The 17,264-nt window shown below is 40.7% G+C and overlaps 1 protein-coding gene across 2 annotated transcripts in view; it reads right to left on the minus strand.

The window, feature by feature from the left end:
* The window catches only part of SLC2A9 (solute carrier family 2 member 9), a 78,648-nt gene extending 61,604 nt beyond the window's left edge, over positions 1 to 17,044 (minus strand). Inside the window, exons 1-5 of one of the 2 annotated variants that reach the window (XM_027642945.1) lie at positions 16,982 to 17,044; positions 11,696 to 11,794; positions 7,810 to 7,970; positions 4,706 to 4,830; positions 3,378 to 3,523 (exon numbers count right to left, since the gene is read on the minus strand). In XM_027642945.1, the coding sequence (XP_027498746.1) occupies positions 3,378 to 3,523; positions 4,706 to 4,830; positions 7,810 to 7,970; positions 11,696 to 11,794; positions 16,982 to 17,044 (594 nt within the window). Of the gene's footprint in view, positions 1 to 3,377; positions 3,524 to 4,705; positions 4,831 to 7,809; positions 7,971 to 11,695; positions 11,795 to 15,477; positions 15,572 to 16,981 lie in introns of those variants that run through there. The other variant, XM_027642944.1, reaches the window with a different exon arrangement.
* Positions 17,045 to 17,264: the final 220 nt, after the last annotated feature.

Here is a 17,264-nt window from a genome sequence, read left to right on the forward strand (position 1 = left end):
AGACAATATTCCCCCAAGACAGTAAGTGTAAATTTGAACTTTCAAAACTGAATTTGACAATGCACTGGTCTTTGCTTTGCAGGGATCAATCTTTTAGGAAAAATGGGCTGGGTGATTCAATTGTAGAATCATAGAAACAGACAGAATGGAAACACCTGAAGGGCAGTGTTTGAAGAGTTGACAGATCTGAGACCTCATCTTAATGTCTGTTTTTTCCTTCAGTCAGATACATGGAAAACTGCACACGTAATACAACTAAAAATTAAATAATCCTGTAGCCAGTAGGAATAATCTGGTGCTCACATTACAGCAGACAACATCTCTGCACACCTGTGGGCCTGCACCAAGTTGTCATTTATAGTTGCCATGACATCTTGAAGAATTAAGAACTCTGGCTTACAGAACACTAAATAAAACGAGATGCTAGCACATGAAAACAAGCACTCAGCTCTCAGCAGTCAGCGTGGTGGAGAGAAGCAGGTCACCAGCACATAAAGTTGTCATGCTCTGTGCTCTGATCGCCAGCTGGCTTTATGACTGTGTAATTTACCAAACCTCAGTGGAGACATAGTAGATACAGTTTTCCATAAGTTATGGCCTACAAGAATCAGAATCTTGAATAAAAAGCACTGCTGAGATATTTGTATGTGAGGGAATTAAGGCAGTGGAAAGAAAGAAAGAATATCAAGTCACTGCAGCATTGTCACAACTCCAGCTTTTCTCCTTCAGATAATCACTCTTGCTAAGCATTGCATGCTAAAGGAAAGCATTCTTCAGACTTGGTACTCTAAAATTAGTACCTTTGGAGACAAATAGGATAAAAGTCTATATATTCAGAATCTAAAAGAATGCCTGTATTTAGATTTTACTGCCATTATTGGGGGTTTTTTTTGCCTCAAGTTAACACTCAGAGCTTCAGAGCTATTTTTATCATAATTCCACATTTAAAGCAACACTTTTGTATTTAATAACAGAGGAAGTAATCACTTAGGTTGTTAATAAATGCTTGTTAACACTATGCCCCCCTGCCGACACAAACACTTTCCTTTTCTGTGAAGAGACTTCTACAGAACCACTGAAGGCAACAACTTCATATAACCCACAAGAATGCATCAAGCTCCAATTTAAAAGTTAAATTTTCTGCTCAAGCTACTTCAGCTGAGAGTCTGTTCCAAACATCCCTCTGATGAATTTCTGCATGCAATTATTCACACAATTATTATAAAAGTCATTCTTGTAGCCATATTGTCCTTGAGATTAAGCCACTCTATTCCTTCTGCAGTTCTCTTTCTTGTGTTTACATGGTGCAGTCAGTTTGTCTCCCTTCCCTCTACTTGAACACACAAGCAATGTTGCTGTTACCTGCTCTTACAAGACAGAATCCCAGCCATGCTGAAAGCCCTGCTCATGTCCCCTCCTCTTCCAACAAATCTCTTCCAGTATGATGCCCAACTCTGGCTTTGTCCCTCCTTTCTTCAAAACCATCACTGCTTAGATACTACAGTTAATAATCTCTTAGATATTTGCTCAATTTACAAGTAATAGATAAATGACAGAGCTCAAGAGAATACTCTTACGAAACCGTGACAGAAGACATGAATTTGTAACTATTATTATTTACAACAAATTCTGATAGGAAACCAACAAACAACCACAGAGCAACAAAATAAAAACTACGTCCCACTGAGGGAGGTTCAATGGGAACCACATAAAGCTAGTGAATAAAATCCTGGCTTGACCAAAACCAATAGAGATAAAAAGAAAAATACACCCACATACCCAACTAGGAAATTCAAGCTGCTTCCAATAATTTTTCTGGAAATATGCTAATTCACATCAGCCAACATGCTGATGTTATCTATCTTGAAAAGAACTAATTCTACGGATAAAGTTTATTTCTTCTTACATAAATTAATTAATGTCTATCTTTAATAGTGTAATATTAATTAACTTCATAATAAAGCAGGTTGTAGAAGCAATCTCCATAATTTGGTAGCAGCAACAATGGGGATGAAAGGAAGGTGAGAAATAAAAACAGCAAGAATGAGCTGGAACCAAGAAATAAGTATTTCCTATTCAAAATATCCCAAAGACATAAGAGGGAAAAATTTGCATGACATCTCACCTTTAAAAGTGTATGCATGTTTAAAAAAAACAAAAACAAGCAACAACCTCCCCAAAAAACCAAATAAAAAACCCAACCTACTACATAAGGGCTGACATATATTCTAAACAATCTGATTGGCCTCTTGACATTTCATACATTCATTTCCATTAATTTCCAAAGCAAGAGAGGGCAACTCTGTAGAAGTCACCAAAGAAGGTCAGTAAAAGCCATTTAAAGCTTTTTTCTAAAGTTTGTTGCTTTGAAGAGGACAGAGGAGAAAACTATAATTCAACAAAGGGTAAATTGAATCAAACTGTTTGTCTGCAGGAGGGCTTAACAGGATAAAGGGACAGAATAAGAGAGCTGGTCAAACAAAATTAAAAGTGTCAGGGAGAATGACATTGTGTATTTACAAAGGAGCTGAGTTTGGATGGATAGAGGAGGAAAAGTTCTCCTCACTTTTGGAACAGTTTACTACTTCTGCTGGCTGTCAGAAGGGATTCTGAGTTCAGGTTTCATTGTGAGAGGATACAGATATTTCCTCCACACTGCATTGAAGATTCACATCTGAAAGGAAAGTATCTGGTTGGATCAGATGACCCACTGTGGTTCCTTCTAACCTTAACAATTCTGTGATTCTGTATTTCCAAGCACCAGCCATAACCAAACTCAAGTTCATTTATTTAGAGCAATGATGACATCCAGTGGTCACCAAGTTAATCTCAGTCTATGACAGCAAGACAACCTATTAACTGAAGAGATAATCTTTCCATAAAGGTATATATTAGCTCTGCTCTTCCACCTCATAATCTAAAAGCAGGAGTGCATTACAAGGAACACTCTAATCACTAAGCAAGGGTCTTCCTATTCAGGTTCTCATACGAACTCTAACCAAGCCTTTTTCAGTTCTATCTCACACTGAAAAATCACAAATCAAAAATGTAAAAGCTATTAGGCATTTCCCTGATATGCAAAGAAACTGTAAACCAGCAAAAATAAATGTACATCAAGAAAGGGGAGGAGGGTAACCCACACATGGACACACACAAGCTACTCAAGCTGTTAAAACTGCTGACTACATCTACCAAACTTAGTCATATGTACCTGCTTTTAGAACACATGGAGGAAACTACTTTTCAAAGTGCTTCAAAACAAAAAACCCTATTGTTTCTATTTTCCACTTTTGTAAAGAACTCAGTCAAAATACAAAAAATATGACACTTAAAACACACTTGTGTTCTTTGACAGAAAAGACGTGTTAAGTACTTACTTGCCCAAATATTTCTGGCAGCCCTAAAACTTGACCAGTGAAAACGCCAATGCAGATGAAAATTGCTGTGACCTGACCCAATGAACCACGGATTTCCTTAGGAGATATTTCACTCAAATACATGGGAAGGGCACTTAAGGAAATTCCTACAAAAGAAGAAAAAAACCCATATATTAAGTCAAAACTTCTTTTCATTATGTCAGGTATGGAAAAAAAAGTCTACTGGAAAGAGTCTGAGCGCTAATCTGCTCACTAGAGTGGCATAAGAACATGCAAAGAGCAGAAATATATCTGTCCACGGACAATATGAATTATCTTCCCTGTACGTCTAATTACTCTTACACCATTTAATAATCATTGGATTGATTATCTTTTATAGATCTACAGAAATGTGTGTATGTGCTATTTGATGAGGAGCACCAAAGGTTACTCAGAGATGAGAATCACCAGGAGAACAGATTTGGTGTTTTAAATTTGCTCATTCCGAAGCAAAGAAAGTCATGTTAGCACTGGTGTGGGTAAGGAAAAAAATGCAAACCAATGTATCCATCAAATAGAACAGATACTGTCAGGTGAAATATTTTTACTGTAAACAGTACTAGCAGATATTCCTCTCAGTACAGGCTTACACCTGCAATGAACTCTTCATAGTAGGCAGATAATAAGGGTGAGGTGGCTGCTCAAAACCAGGAAGAAACAATTCCATGATCCTAGTTAGTACAATGAAAGTATTTACATAGCTCCAGAAGCTTGGTAGTTTGGTGGTAACCTAGACAAAAATTAGCAGTCAGCACCAAAATGACTCATGAACTTCACATCTAGTGGCCTGAGAAGTTGCTGAGACCCTTATTTTTAGCTGCAAGACAATTCTAGTGCTGCAGTGCCTCAATGGTTTACTTTTAAATTGGGAAGACCATATTGCTAGGAGCAGCTGAAGATGTACCAAACCTTCCTTAATCCTGCCAGTATTAGCATGGAATCCAACAACTTCTAAACTCACAGCAACAAGCAGTGTTAATAAATAGGCTACACCCTCCCAGCTTAAGGGTTTTCATGGCATGAAGGCAGATAAAATACACCAGGGTTGGAAGAGGAAAAGTGGGAGAACAACTAGGATGGATAGCAGTGGCTGACATTCATTCCAATGTCTTCTCCAAACATCAGATCCTTCAGCCCTTAGTCTGCTGTTTTGTCCCAGTGAAATCAGTGTGGCTACAGCTAGTCCCTGAAACACCTCTTCAATGTAAAGAAAGTTCTAGCTGGAGGAGAGGGGGGATTTTATGCATGGCACAAGCATTTCAGACAGGTAGAGCATGACCAAAGCTTACCTGCATCAACACCCATGATAACGCGGCCCAGTATGAGCATTTCAAACGACCCTGCCAGCAAGGAGAGGGACATCAACAACGCAGCTGTCACTGCAAACACATTATTGAGCAGCAACGTACATTTCCTAAAAGGAAAAGACAGCTTATATAGAAACCAGCACCATGGCAGCTAAATCTACTCAAATTCCAAGCATACTAGGCTGTTAAACATTCATGAATAGAAAGTTCCTAACAAACACTGCCTCTTAGATGTTGTGAGGTTCCAAAGTACAGCACTATACCCAAATGTATACAGTTTCAAACCTATACCACAGCTTTAAAATAAAACATATCATAGCTAACTGAAGAGCTGTATTTCAAAAGCAGAGCAATTAGCCACTCCATGCATCCCAAGAACCCAAATGACATGCCCAAGATTCTGTATATGAATATAAGCATAAACGAATGTACTCTGGGTAGATGATGTCTAGATGTATGGAGGAACTGTGGAATATACTTTAAATAGCAACAAGCTGATATAACTACAGGCATTTTAATGCTACATATGTTTTTTGACACGTTGAGAACTACTCAACACTGACATATTTATGTCATTATAGTTCATTCTTAAATCCATGATAATGAAAACATACATTGAGGAAAATTACCTCCTACCTGTCGAGTTAGAAAAAAAACTTGGGCTCATATGAGTAGTAAAACTCAACCCTTCTCTAAAAATTGTTCAAATTATCCAAAATACAGATTTACATATTTCTTTCCCACTTTTAAATTTAAATAATTATATAACAGTTAAATAAAAAATTAAAAGTATTTTTCAAATAAAAGAAATATTCTCTATGGAAAATTATTACTTTGTTAAAAAAAATTTTTAAATCACAAAAATATACTTTAAAATTTTAAAAACAGGAGGAGGGAGAAGAAAGGAACGGCACAAAGAAGTTGTTACACACTGACTCTGACTCCTTGCACTGCCCATTCTCTCACTGAAGGCACTGGGTGTGACCTGCTGTGGCACAAAAAGGAAGGAGAGGGACCTGTAGTGATGCTCAGCCTGGGAATGTGGCTCCCTAGCAGCGGTCTAAGCAATCCCTTGAGCATGTTGCTCTGGGTGCTCAGGATACACAACAACAGCTGCTCTTCATTAGAAGAAGAGAATTTAAATTATGAAGCGTCAAAGACACAGGGGACTTAAGCTTATGTGTGTGAAGGTTCCCTTTCAAAAAACTACTCTATATCTCTCTTGAAGTAAGTAGGGCCTAGGAATCCAGTAATTTGGAAATTATGTTATTAACCTTACAGCAATGTGATTCAAGTGTTCTTTTTAAAGTCATACATTATTTCTGACTAATGCTTTTGATCCCCCTTTGCTCATTGTTCTGTGTCAGTGTAAATGGAGCTCAGCTTCATCATACATACAACCCTCCAACCTACACTTGAGCAACTTAACAGCAGAGTATTTTATTGTTCTGTCAACATTTCACAATGTGCTCCCCAATTACTATAATGATACATCAGTCTGAGTTCCTAGACCAGAAAAACACACTGCAGTGTGAACAGCAAACTTAAGAACCACTCTTTGGTGAGTAGCCTTTATCCACACAACCCTTTGCCATCTGTACTGTAACATTCATACACCATATCTGTAACAGAGCTGTTTTCATGGCTTAATGGAGATAAACATAATAAACACGGGCAGAATCTGCAAGTGTAAAGGTCTACCCTGGAAACACAACCAGCTCCAATTGAAGTGGTGTATCTATGACTGATCAGCCACCACTTTAAGGAATTGCATGCAAAGCTGTTCTACTCTTCACTGAAAATTCAAGCCTTCTTTGAACGAATTTTTTACTTCACTTTATTTTAATGAAGACTTAGCAATATTCTGGGAATTAATCTGTCTTAATCAGGCATAGTTTTATATATTACACAAGTGTGTAAAAGCCAAATTGGCAGAAGAAGTTGAAAACCTAAAAAAAAGAAATAATGTGTCTATGAAAAATATTTAAAAATTGAAAATCAAATGGTGAAGTGACAGAACAAATTAATGAAGAATGAGTAACAGCAAAGAATACTGACTTGCTGTAAGCATGAAATGGAAGAGCTTGAAAATATACTCTTTGAGGTGAAAAATGGAATATGGAAGAGTCAGGAGAATGCCAAAGAGACCTAGGACAGTACAATCAGTCAAAGTGTACAGAAACGTCAAAGTGTAAAACAGAAAAGTAAGAACAGTGGAGGTCAGTGCTTGTATTTAAGCCTCCATGATGATGTTCTCCTGTGATTTAACTGACAAAAAAATATCAAATTATATAGAATTTGCAATTAAGGAAATCCAAATGAGCAGTTATGATGAATACTACAGTGGCAGGGTTTTTTCATGCTCTTCTAACTATAGGTAATTAATGAATTACCTTTAAAATTCTCTTTGGAAGACTGTATGAAACAAAAATTTGACAGAAATATCTAGTCAGTACCTGCAGCAAAAATGCAAACACGCACCAGCACAAACATTCCTAAAATGTTCATATTCTCTGTGGTCAAGACTTGGTCAAATACTGCAGTGTATAGAGCAGGGACAGTATCCCCAAACTTGGCAAAGACCAAACATGAACTTCATCCTAGTTTAGTTCTTCAAGCTCTTTTTAAATTGACATAAGGAAGGAAAAATATGCAAATTTTCATTACTATATGACAACAGATATTGTTAAGAAGCAAATGAGATATATTGATGGCTTTGTTTGCTTACAGTAAGGTACTCAGCAGACACATGAAACAAGAATCTACCAGTCCTTTGTGACATCATTTCTATTTTACAGTATTTTCCCTTCACATTCTTGACAATGCAACCTCCTTGACATCTCAACCCACTGTCAGTTCAGAGCAAATGGCTTCTTTGACTTAAATGATACACAGTAAGGCCAGAGAGAAAGGTACCAATTTCACTCTTGGAAATTCATATCTCTCAGAAATGAGCTTTCATGATTTAAAGATACTTAAATTTGTATTCTGGTGAAGAGGGTGCTTTTCAAAAATAAAAGTAAAGCCTTCTAGAGAGACTAAGTGAGAAACCACTTTAGAAAATACAAGTTTTGCAGTACACTTACCGTCCGAAGAACTTCACAATTGGGGTAACAATAATGGCACCCACAAGGCCACCAATGGCAAAAATAGAAACAGTTATGGACCAGAGCAGTGTCAGAGTGCTTTCATTCACTGAGAAGCCGTATCTGCTCTGCCAAGTTTCATTGTAAAACTTCTTGATATACTGAAAGAAAATAAATAGTAATAATACATGTAAAAAAAAAAATCACACATTAAGAATACAACTGAGGGAAATAGAATTAGAAAAAAAAAAAAATCAGCCCAATAGCTTACTTGCAGCAATCACCCTTGCTCTCCTCCAAAAAATGGACCCTCAATTCTAGATGCAACTGCAATAAAACTAGATCAATGAAAGCATCCATACGTATAACTGCATGGCAGTCCCAAACAAGGTGTGGAAAAAACTACAGGTAGACATAAATGTCTAGGACCAGCTCACTTTTTAGCCTTCAGTGTGACAGAGTTTATACTCTTTTTCTGCTTTCCTTATGAGCACAACTGCAGGTTTTTGAAGGATGCTTTCTAACAACTTCTCTGTATTGTCTGCAGAGACATTGCCTGTTTACTTTCTTGTTAGTCAGACTTCCTCATTTTTATGCTGCTCCCATTTCAAAATCAAGGACCGCTGTGCCTGATGCTCTGACGAGGATACAGCACCAGGCAGCTGCAGTCACTACAGCAGAAGGGCACAGCATGCTTGTGAAAAGCTCTCACCTTTTCTCTGTCACCGCTTCCCAACAAGCTCTACAATATCACAAAATTCAATCTTGGTTCTTTTCCCCAGTTTCTTCTCAGATTTCCTTCAGTATGTAATAGCTCCTAAAGTATCCTGGAACAGGACTCAGCAATATAAGCCACAATATTTTCCCCATTCAAACTAGGAATTTCAAACTTTAGTCTAGCCTTGGACACACAGAATATTTGATTTGAGGACTTCAGTTAATTTGAATCACCACCTCTCCATCTGCAAGGTACCTTAAGAAAGGTGGAGGTAAAAGCATACAACTTTCTGAATTCCTTCTATCAAGTTTCTAGTAGACCTCTTGTACCTTGAATTAAAAGGTGGACATGGATATTTCTCCAAAGCTATCTTATGTGTTTCTAAACAGATAGAAAAAAAACCTCTTAAAAAAAAAAGAAAAGGATAAAAGTCAATTTGATACTTTGTCTATTTATAAGAATCTCACAGTAAGCTTCCAAATGAATCTGCCAATAAATCAAGTAGTACATCTTATCTCTTTAACACCAATACTCAGATTATATTTAGATTCAGAGATCTTGTTTATTTGAAGTTAATTACTGATAGTAATGAATGCTAAGAGAAAGCCCTTTTACAACACTATTAGCATTTCTCGCTAATGATAATGGTTCAAAACAGTATGCAATTTATTCTCCCCTTGTGTTATGACTAATTTTCTCATCATAGCTTGGTTTTTTACAAGGAGACATAAATAACTGCAAATATTCAAGAAAAAGTGCAAACTACAACACTCAGTAGTAACATACAGATGCTCTGACATGTACAGCACCTGTGTTTGGATTTTCATTGCCAATAAATTGGAAGCTAGTAACACATAGAGGTTTTGAGGGGAAGAACATGAAACAAAACAAATCTGATCTAACAAATCCACTAGATTTTAATCCATTTAATTCTATGGAAAGGCTCCTTTGGGATTTTGATCAAGTGTCTCAATAATTTTAAAGTCATAAACCTGTATACACAAATTTTAGCCCCTAATCAAAGCCAACAAGAAACAGTAGCTGATGCATTATCAGTATCTTATTTTCTCAATTGCTTTAGTCTATTACAGTAGTAGTGCTAGGGTGAGAAAACTAAGAGGAATGTAAGGGATATATATAGTTATATATATATATATTAATCTAATGGGTACATTTTAGATATAAGGGAAATATTTTCCTCGTCTTACCCATAGTTACAAAGGTCACTTACACACAGCAACCACTACTGAACCAGCTGACACAGCAGGCTGTACATTTTTGCATTAGGAATTCAGAACTGCAGCCCTCCCCAGGAAGAGGGCAAGAGCAAATCAGAAAGTAGCAGAGGCTTTGCTTCCCTGCATAGAGCACAAAGCACATCTTTGTTTCACAGGCCTTGTCTACAATCGGTCTATGAAATGAAATTTAGAAATTCTGCTCAGAAAAACACAGCTTCAACTCATATGTAATTAAACCTTTTGTCTTCCGACTGCCAAATGCTCCCATAATTTAATAAATTATGGTAGCTCTTTGAACAAGTCCATAGACACTTCTAACTCTGGGTTTCTTGGGAATCATACCTGCAATGGGCCACTGCTCTTTCCCACAGAACAACAGGGAACTGAGCTGGATGTAATCTCAGCTCTGAGTGGAGTTTGTACAGTTTATTTCCCCCTTTCAGTGACCAGGAAATTGGATTAACTCTACCTTATAAGATGACATGAGGTAAAGCTCAGTGAGAACTACAGGAGTAGCAAAACCCAGTGAGAACTATAGGAGAATTTTTCTGGAGTTTGATGAACTGACACGATTTGCAATATCAAAAGAAAACGGACACAAAAATTTACAAATAGTTCTTCAACTTTCCAGCCTTAAATTAACTTCCCCCTGTAGCAGGGCTCTTCATCCTGGAATGAGGTCAAGCAACTCAACAGGAAAGTACCCTATTTGCAAATCTATAAGTGGTGGATTGAGAGGGGGTCCAGGTGCTGTTTTTGGTATTGAATTATGCCAAAACCAGTCTGGCTTATCAATCCCAAACCAACATACTGGTAGTGAGGCAAAAATATGACAGATAAAATGCTAAGCTGACCTGGAGACATGAGACTGACAGTCAATCACTTTATACTATAAAAGTCCAGTCCACTTTCATATGGCAGGTTCTTCTAACATACTCTTCCTGGAGTGTGTGGAGATTCTCCCTGGAATGGGACACCCATTCAAGGATACTCCTTGAGGTTAAGAGAAAGAGATCTGCCTACAAGCATTGTTGAGCCGTTACATCAATTAAATAATTACTTCTTTTTGCTAGCTTTAATCTAATTGCTTTGAGATAATTGCTTTGATATAGTTGCACTATACTATATACTACTAATAGTTTTAGCTTTTCTATGGTGTGATAAATAGTTCTGATTAAGATCTTTTGTCTGATCATTTGTCATAATAAATAATTCATTTTATATAAATATACCTGGTTTGACATCTATAAACCTGCAGGTCAAAGTTGTTCTTAAAACTGTTGACAAAGCCTGGGGCTAAGATTGTTTGTGATAACTGATATTTTAATGAAATCACCACAAGTTTTGCCTAATGACTCCACAGAACTCCATTCATCAAATCTATCCCACATATTGCAGCCAACAGATGGTCAACCCAGCAGTTTTGAATTCAGAACCAAACAAGACATCACCACAAAATGCAGGAGAGGAGGCCTATTATTTGAGGGGAAGCCAGAGGCATTATTTTTAATATTAATCAACAGGAATGACATGTTGTGCAACCCTCTAGAACTGAACCATGTGAACAGAAGTTGCTGAACATGTGCATACAGCTACCAAATACCCATTAGGCAGATATTAAAAATACTTCATCATACAAAAGTGTGCAAGGAGATTTAGTATTTGTCTGGGCTTGGGGAGAATGAGAAGCAAACCATGTGCACCCATGCACCACAACAGTGGCATCTAGATTCCTGATAGCTACTGGATCTATGTGAAAACCTCATGGAGAGCAGGAAGGTTTCAGGCAAAGGAAAGTTAGTGTATGAGCTGTAATCTTTTTCTACTGTGTAATCAGGAGGACTGTAAAGGTAGGATACTGAAGAGTGTGCAATAGCTGGACAAGGCTGCCCTCTACTGATATTAAATTCCATTTTTGTCAGTCACTTACCACTGCAGGAGCGTTCACCACCGAGAGATTGTAACCATAAAGAAAAGATGACCCAAAAGCACCAGTCAAAGAGGCTAAAATGAGACTCCCAGACCAATTCTGAAAGACAAAGAAAAGATGCAGCCACTGTTAGCATATCTTAAATTAATGTACCTCAGGTTTTAAACACTTCTTCTGCTATCTTGCATAGTTCCTGCAGGCAGATATCCTTGTTGCAGAATAATGGCCTGAAACACTTCTCCTTTCTCAATCTGAGAAACAGTAAATTTGAAGTGACAGCATCTCAGTTAACATCTACAGAGGCATAAGTGAACATTTGAACTTCTTTCAACCTCACAGAGTTTTGCTGCAAGCATCCTACTAGCCCCCACTATTAAAAGTAAAATGCTGCAGAAGCATAATCTCAGCAAAGGAAATTGTTGACAATATTTCACTAACACAGCAAAGCAAGGAGTAGTGTATACGGGATACAGTAGGATTGTGGGTAGACCTGGCTTGGATAAAGACTCATGAGATGATGTGCCTCTCAATCCCACAAGGATTAATGAAATTGTGACCAAAAAAAATTTAAAATGATGCCTACAAACCAGGTTTTGCAAACCAAATGCAAGTCTCTGACAGTAATTTGCTGCCACACATGCTCTCCAGCGGAAACGCATTTACCCTTTTTTGCTAATGACACACTTGTACCTCCCCCTTCTCAGGCCTCCTCCCTTCATCCTCCTCATACTGTTTTAACCAACCTCTGCAAACAATTTCTTCTTCCACATCAGCTGTAGTATAAAAGGTAGAACTGCTTTGATCTGAGAGATTTTGCATTTCAGGGTCCTTTCCACCTACCCCAGTATTACTTTCTGCCACTCAGTTCTCCTGGATTACAGACAGCAGCAGCAAAGACCCCTGCCAGCCAGTCCCAGGAGACATTAAAGTTAGTGTTTATGTGGCTGGTCAATTTCAAATATAGTTTTGTAGATCACGAAGGATAACTTTGAACATGTTAAAATGGATGGCTTTTCAATGTGTTTTCAATTTAAAAAAAAAACAACTGTGATAAGAATCTAGAATTTCAAGAAAAGCTCACTGTCAGTTATGCCCAGCTTCCTCACTCACTGAAGCCTCAACCCTTTCAAAAGGAGACAGACCTGCTTAAGCAGGCTTGAGAAACTCAGACTCAGTTATATCACTTGCAACAGTGAATCAATATATTCTCTCAACTGCACAAAGCTGTATGTTCACTTTGGAAAACATTCATGTAGCTAGCACATGGCATAGCAGCAGTGGCAGTGGACTGGAACGAGTTCCACCAGCCTCCTGGGCACAACAGGGCAAGTGGCTGTTAGAATGTGCCAGAGCTTGTGTTCCACAGTCAGTGGAGACTCACTGCGACCTGTGAAGAAGGACTGAGGTACCTGTGTGGTCAGGCAGGGACTACAGAGTACAACCTGGCACACGTGGGATCTGCCACACTCATAGCTGCCACTCCAGAGGGCTCAAAATGCACCCTGTAGGACAGCGGAGTGTTTTTAACTTCTTCCACATGATGTGAGAACCTTTTAAGAGATTACACAGTTCATTAACCAGCCTGGTTTTGGTCAGGTCAGGAGGAAGTGTGCAGGGGGAGAAAAGCCTAGTGTAAGAAATATATCCTGCAGAGACCACTACACAAGGCAAATACAATTTCTTATTATTAGCCTGCTTCTTAAAATGAGTGTGTCACACACACACGCACAGAGCTTTGTGCCATTACTTTGGTAACAAAATGTAGAAACTTTGACATAAGGTTTTATTTAGCTTCTGGTTACAACACCTCATATTAGGTGCTTATTATTTCTCTACTATGCACAAGCATTCCTAGACTTAGGAGAAATTGCTACTACTCTGAACGTTCATTGGGGAAAATTCCCGGTGGTCTACCAGGCTGCTCCTGAAGGGTTCACAAACAATAAGCATGAGTTCACAAGTAATCTTGATGCGATATTTCTAAAGGGCTCTACTCCAACAACATTAGACCCATCAGAAAAATCCTGCAAGTAAAATGATTTGGAACATATAGCCTTGGATTCATTAAAAATTCCAATGAATGCTTAAGCCTTTTAGCACAGGCAAATTATATGCACATAAGGCTAAGTGGAAGATAATGCAAGGCAAATCACAGAAGTGCTTAGAAAACCCTACATTCATAGTATTTTCAAGTATTTTGAATAGCTGGGTTTAGAACCTACTTCAATACCATGATTTTTTTAAGCATACAACCTGCTGCAGAAAACCTCAGACTCATTCTATTCAGAGGTTTTGGAGCTTGGAACATGAACTTCAACTTCTCCATGACCTGTCTCCTCATTCACTGTTTTAAATATTTGCTCAGGTTTCAGCAACTCCAGATAAAGGTGAAAGCACAATGAAGCAAGAATGCAAAAAAAGAAAAAAAACCCACACAAATTGTTGCTCAAAAAAATATTAACCCTGTGGCAGCACTAAAAAAAAGGAAAGAAAAAAACCAACCCACAATGTCTTTTACAATTGCCAGGAAACAAGAAGGCAATTGCCAGGAAACAAGAAGGCAATTGCCAGGAAACAAGAAGGCAACCGCGCCTCCTGCCTCCTTCACAGGTGTTCCTTGGCTTCACAGCCATGCATGTGCTTATCCGTCCCTGCCGTCAGCCAAAGGGCAGGTAGGTGTGACCGTCACCACAGCAATAAGTGTTCAGTCAGGAACGCTGCGTAACAGTTCACAGCAAAGATTTCCAGGTACCCGAGGACTGCTTACTTGTGAAAGCCCACATTTTTGGTCTAATTGCAATTCCCAAGGCACTGTGCTCTGAAGGTGCTTTTCTCAACTCTAGTTCTTGGTCAGTGTAATATTTGTGCTGGCTGCCGTGGGTCTCAAATTGTTTTGGGGTTTTTGTTTGTTTGTTTGTTTTTAAATGCATGACAGTTTGCATTTCAGTTTTCAAAACACAGTTTAGAGTACTGTACTTTTGTTGGTCAGTCACAGCCCCCTTCTCAGACTAAAATTAAACACAACCGCTAGCAGTAGACATTGCACACATGCATAACGAAGCTTTAATTTTTTAAACAGCTATTGCTAAGACTTTCTATGGATATAGGGAACCTGGACTCCGGAGAACCTTACCAGATACCCTTAACGGGACCCGGGTCCCGTTACGCACCGCGGAAGGCTGGCTCTCCCGGCAGGTGCCCGTGGACCCGGTGCCCTTCGGCTACTCTGCCCTCGGGGCTGCGGGAGAAAAAGGGAAACCCTGCAGCCCTCTCTGCCCGGGTCTGGCCTTGCCCTAAGGACTTGTCCATACGGGTGGTCTTGGGAAGCAGCGGGGAAGCAGCAGCGGCGCCCTCGCCTTGCTCTGCTGCCGCCGCTTCCCCCGCGGCGGCGGCTGCGCTCCCCGGTCGGAGCACCCCGACCCGGCCGCTGCCCTCCGCCCGTCCTCTGGGTCCCGGCCGCGGTATTTTTAGCTCTGCCCGCCGCCGGCCTCCCCTGCATCGGCACCAAAAACTTTCCAAGCGGGTAAGGGCTCGGCGTCGTCGCTGTGCAACCGGAGATCCGCCCGGCTCCCGGGGGAGCTCCGGGCTGTTACTCCAGCTCCCGCAGCCACCGCGCACCAGCCGAAGGTCCCTCCCTCCGCACCGCGCCGGAGAGGGTCGGAATCACCCCCTCTCCCGTTAATCGCCCCCAAGGCGCGGGCAGCGCAGACCGAGTTCCCCCACCCGCCCGCACCGCCGGGCTGGCTCCCGCTTCACTGGAAAAGCCGCCCCGCGCTACTTACGCTTCCGCGGGTGCGGCCTCCCCCGCTCCCCGGTCCCCGCGCCACCAGCGTGTCCCCCTCGGGCCCCGCCGCTCCGGCCATTCCGCCGCCACCGCCGGCGCGCAGCGGCCGCGCATCTCCCGCAGGCAGCGCCGGGGGCGGGGGCGCGGCCGCGGTGGCGGGGCGGGGGGAACGTGCCTGGGCTCGGGGGTGCCCGGGGGGGCGGCCCTGTCCCCGGCTTTGCAGCGGGGAGCGGAGAGAGTCGGTGCCGGCGCAGGGCTCGAGGGATGGAAGAGCCCGAGCGCGCTCCTCCGCGTGCTCGCACGTAACTCAAGCGCACACAACCCACCTCCGCGCCTCTGGCTTTCCGGCTGGCCCCATCCCTCAGCAGGGATTCACCCAGCGGCCCAGGCGGGCAGGGGGTCACGATATTTGTCACAACTCGGTGTCCATCACGACGCCCCCGCCGAGTGGTACCGGGGCTGGGGAACCACGGCTGGCAGGGCGGACCCGTGCCGCGGTCCGAACTGGAGACCTGGGTGACCCTTCTGTAAGCAAGACGCTAGAGTGATGCGGGGAAGCGTTTTACCGTGTTGCCGAGGGTGGGAAGTGAGGATAGAAAAAGGTTTTTAGCCAATTAAAATGTTAGGGATGCTTCCACAGCCTTAGGAGGTTTAGAGCTGACATACCACACTACTGCCGTGCAACAGAAGGAGATTAGACACGCTACCTGGGGAAGATAGAAGCTTTCAACTATTATGTTTGAAGGTACCTATTTGCAAACATGGGGATTTTGAACTGCTAAGAGTTAAACAGCACCTTATATTTGGCAATGATGAGTATTAAGTGCATCCAGGAACTGTTCCCAGATGACTGCAGTTAATATTGGTGTAAATCTGAGGTCTTTCCACTTTTGACGTGCTACATACCTCAGAACTAGCTTGGAGCTCTCAAAGGCATAATATGTACTGCCACAGAGCACTGCAGGTTTGGAAGAAGTTTATGATGCAGCAACTTTGAAGCGTCGTTTGCTCAGATCAAACTGAGAGGTGTTTGAATAGAAAGCCAGATGCTACTCATTAACATGTAAAATAATTGTACATATTGATAGATGATCCAGACATCATTTATAATCTTTTTGGATGGTCATAAGCAGTAAAAGACTAAAGTTAGGAGAATCAAGCCTCTAGAACACATGGAGTGCATTTGAGATGAATCAGACACCTGTGTTTTGTTTAGTTTCATTCTAAATAGCACAGTGCGAGTAATTCAGTTCATACTCAAATAGAAATAATATGCATGTGATTAATACACATACATAATTTCTTACCTTAACACACCATTTTTGACCTTTTACAATCGCTATTGGTAAATTACAGAAACTAAACACGTGCTACCCTATATATACCTAAAAAGCCCCCAAACCCACAAAGTATTCATACAAGGTTCCAAATAGTTATTTTCTACCTCCAGTCCCCAAATAGCAAACAAATGTCTTGACAGAAGATTTGATGAATTCACTCACCACTTTTTTCTTCACCTCCTTGTTTTCTTTCATCACACTGTTGCTTTGCTGTTTGTTCTCCATTCTGTTACTTTGCTAGGTAATAGCTGAGGGAAAAAAAGGAGAAGTTGTGCTACTGTTTAATAGGGGAAAAAGCAACAGTATCAGGCTCTTCAGTAGGCATGCTGTCTCTACTAGGACAGGAGCATCAGACCCACTGCAACTGCAAAAGAAGTTTAGTCAGTCAGGTGGAACATTGTTATGGCTGAGTTCCAGTTCAGATGTTTGGATTAATTGGTGGTGT

Source organism: Corapipo altera, unplaced genomic scaffold (assembly GCF_003945725.1).
Source record: "Corapipo altera isolate COAL_440 unplaced genomic scaffold, ASM394572v1 22, whole genome shotgun sequence".
In the NCBI taxonomy this organism is placed as follows: domain Eukaryota; kingdom Metazoa; phylum Chordata; class Aves; order Passeriformes; family Pipridae; genus Corapipo; species Corapipo altera.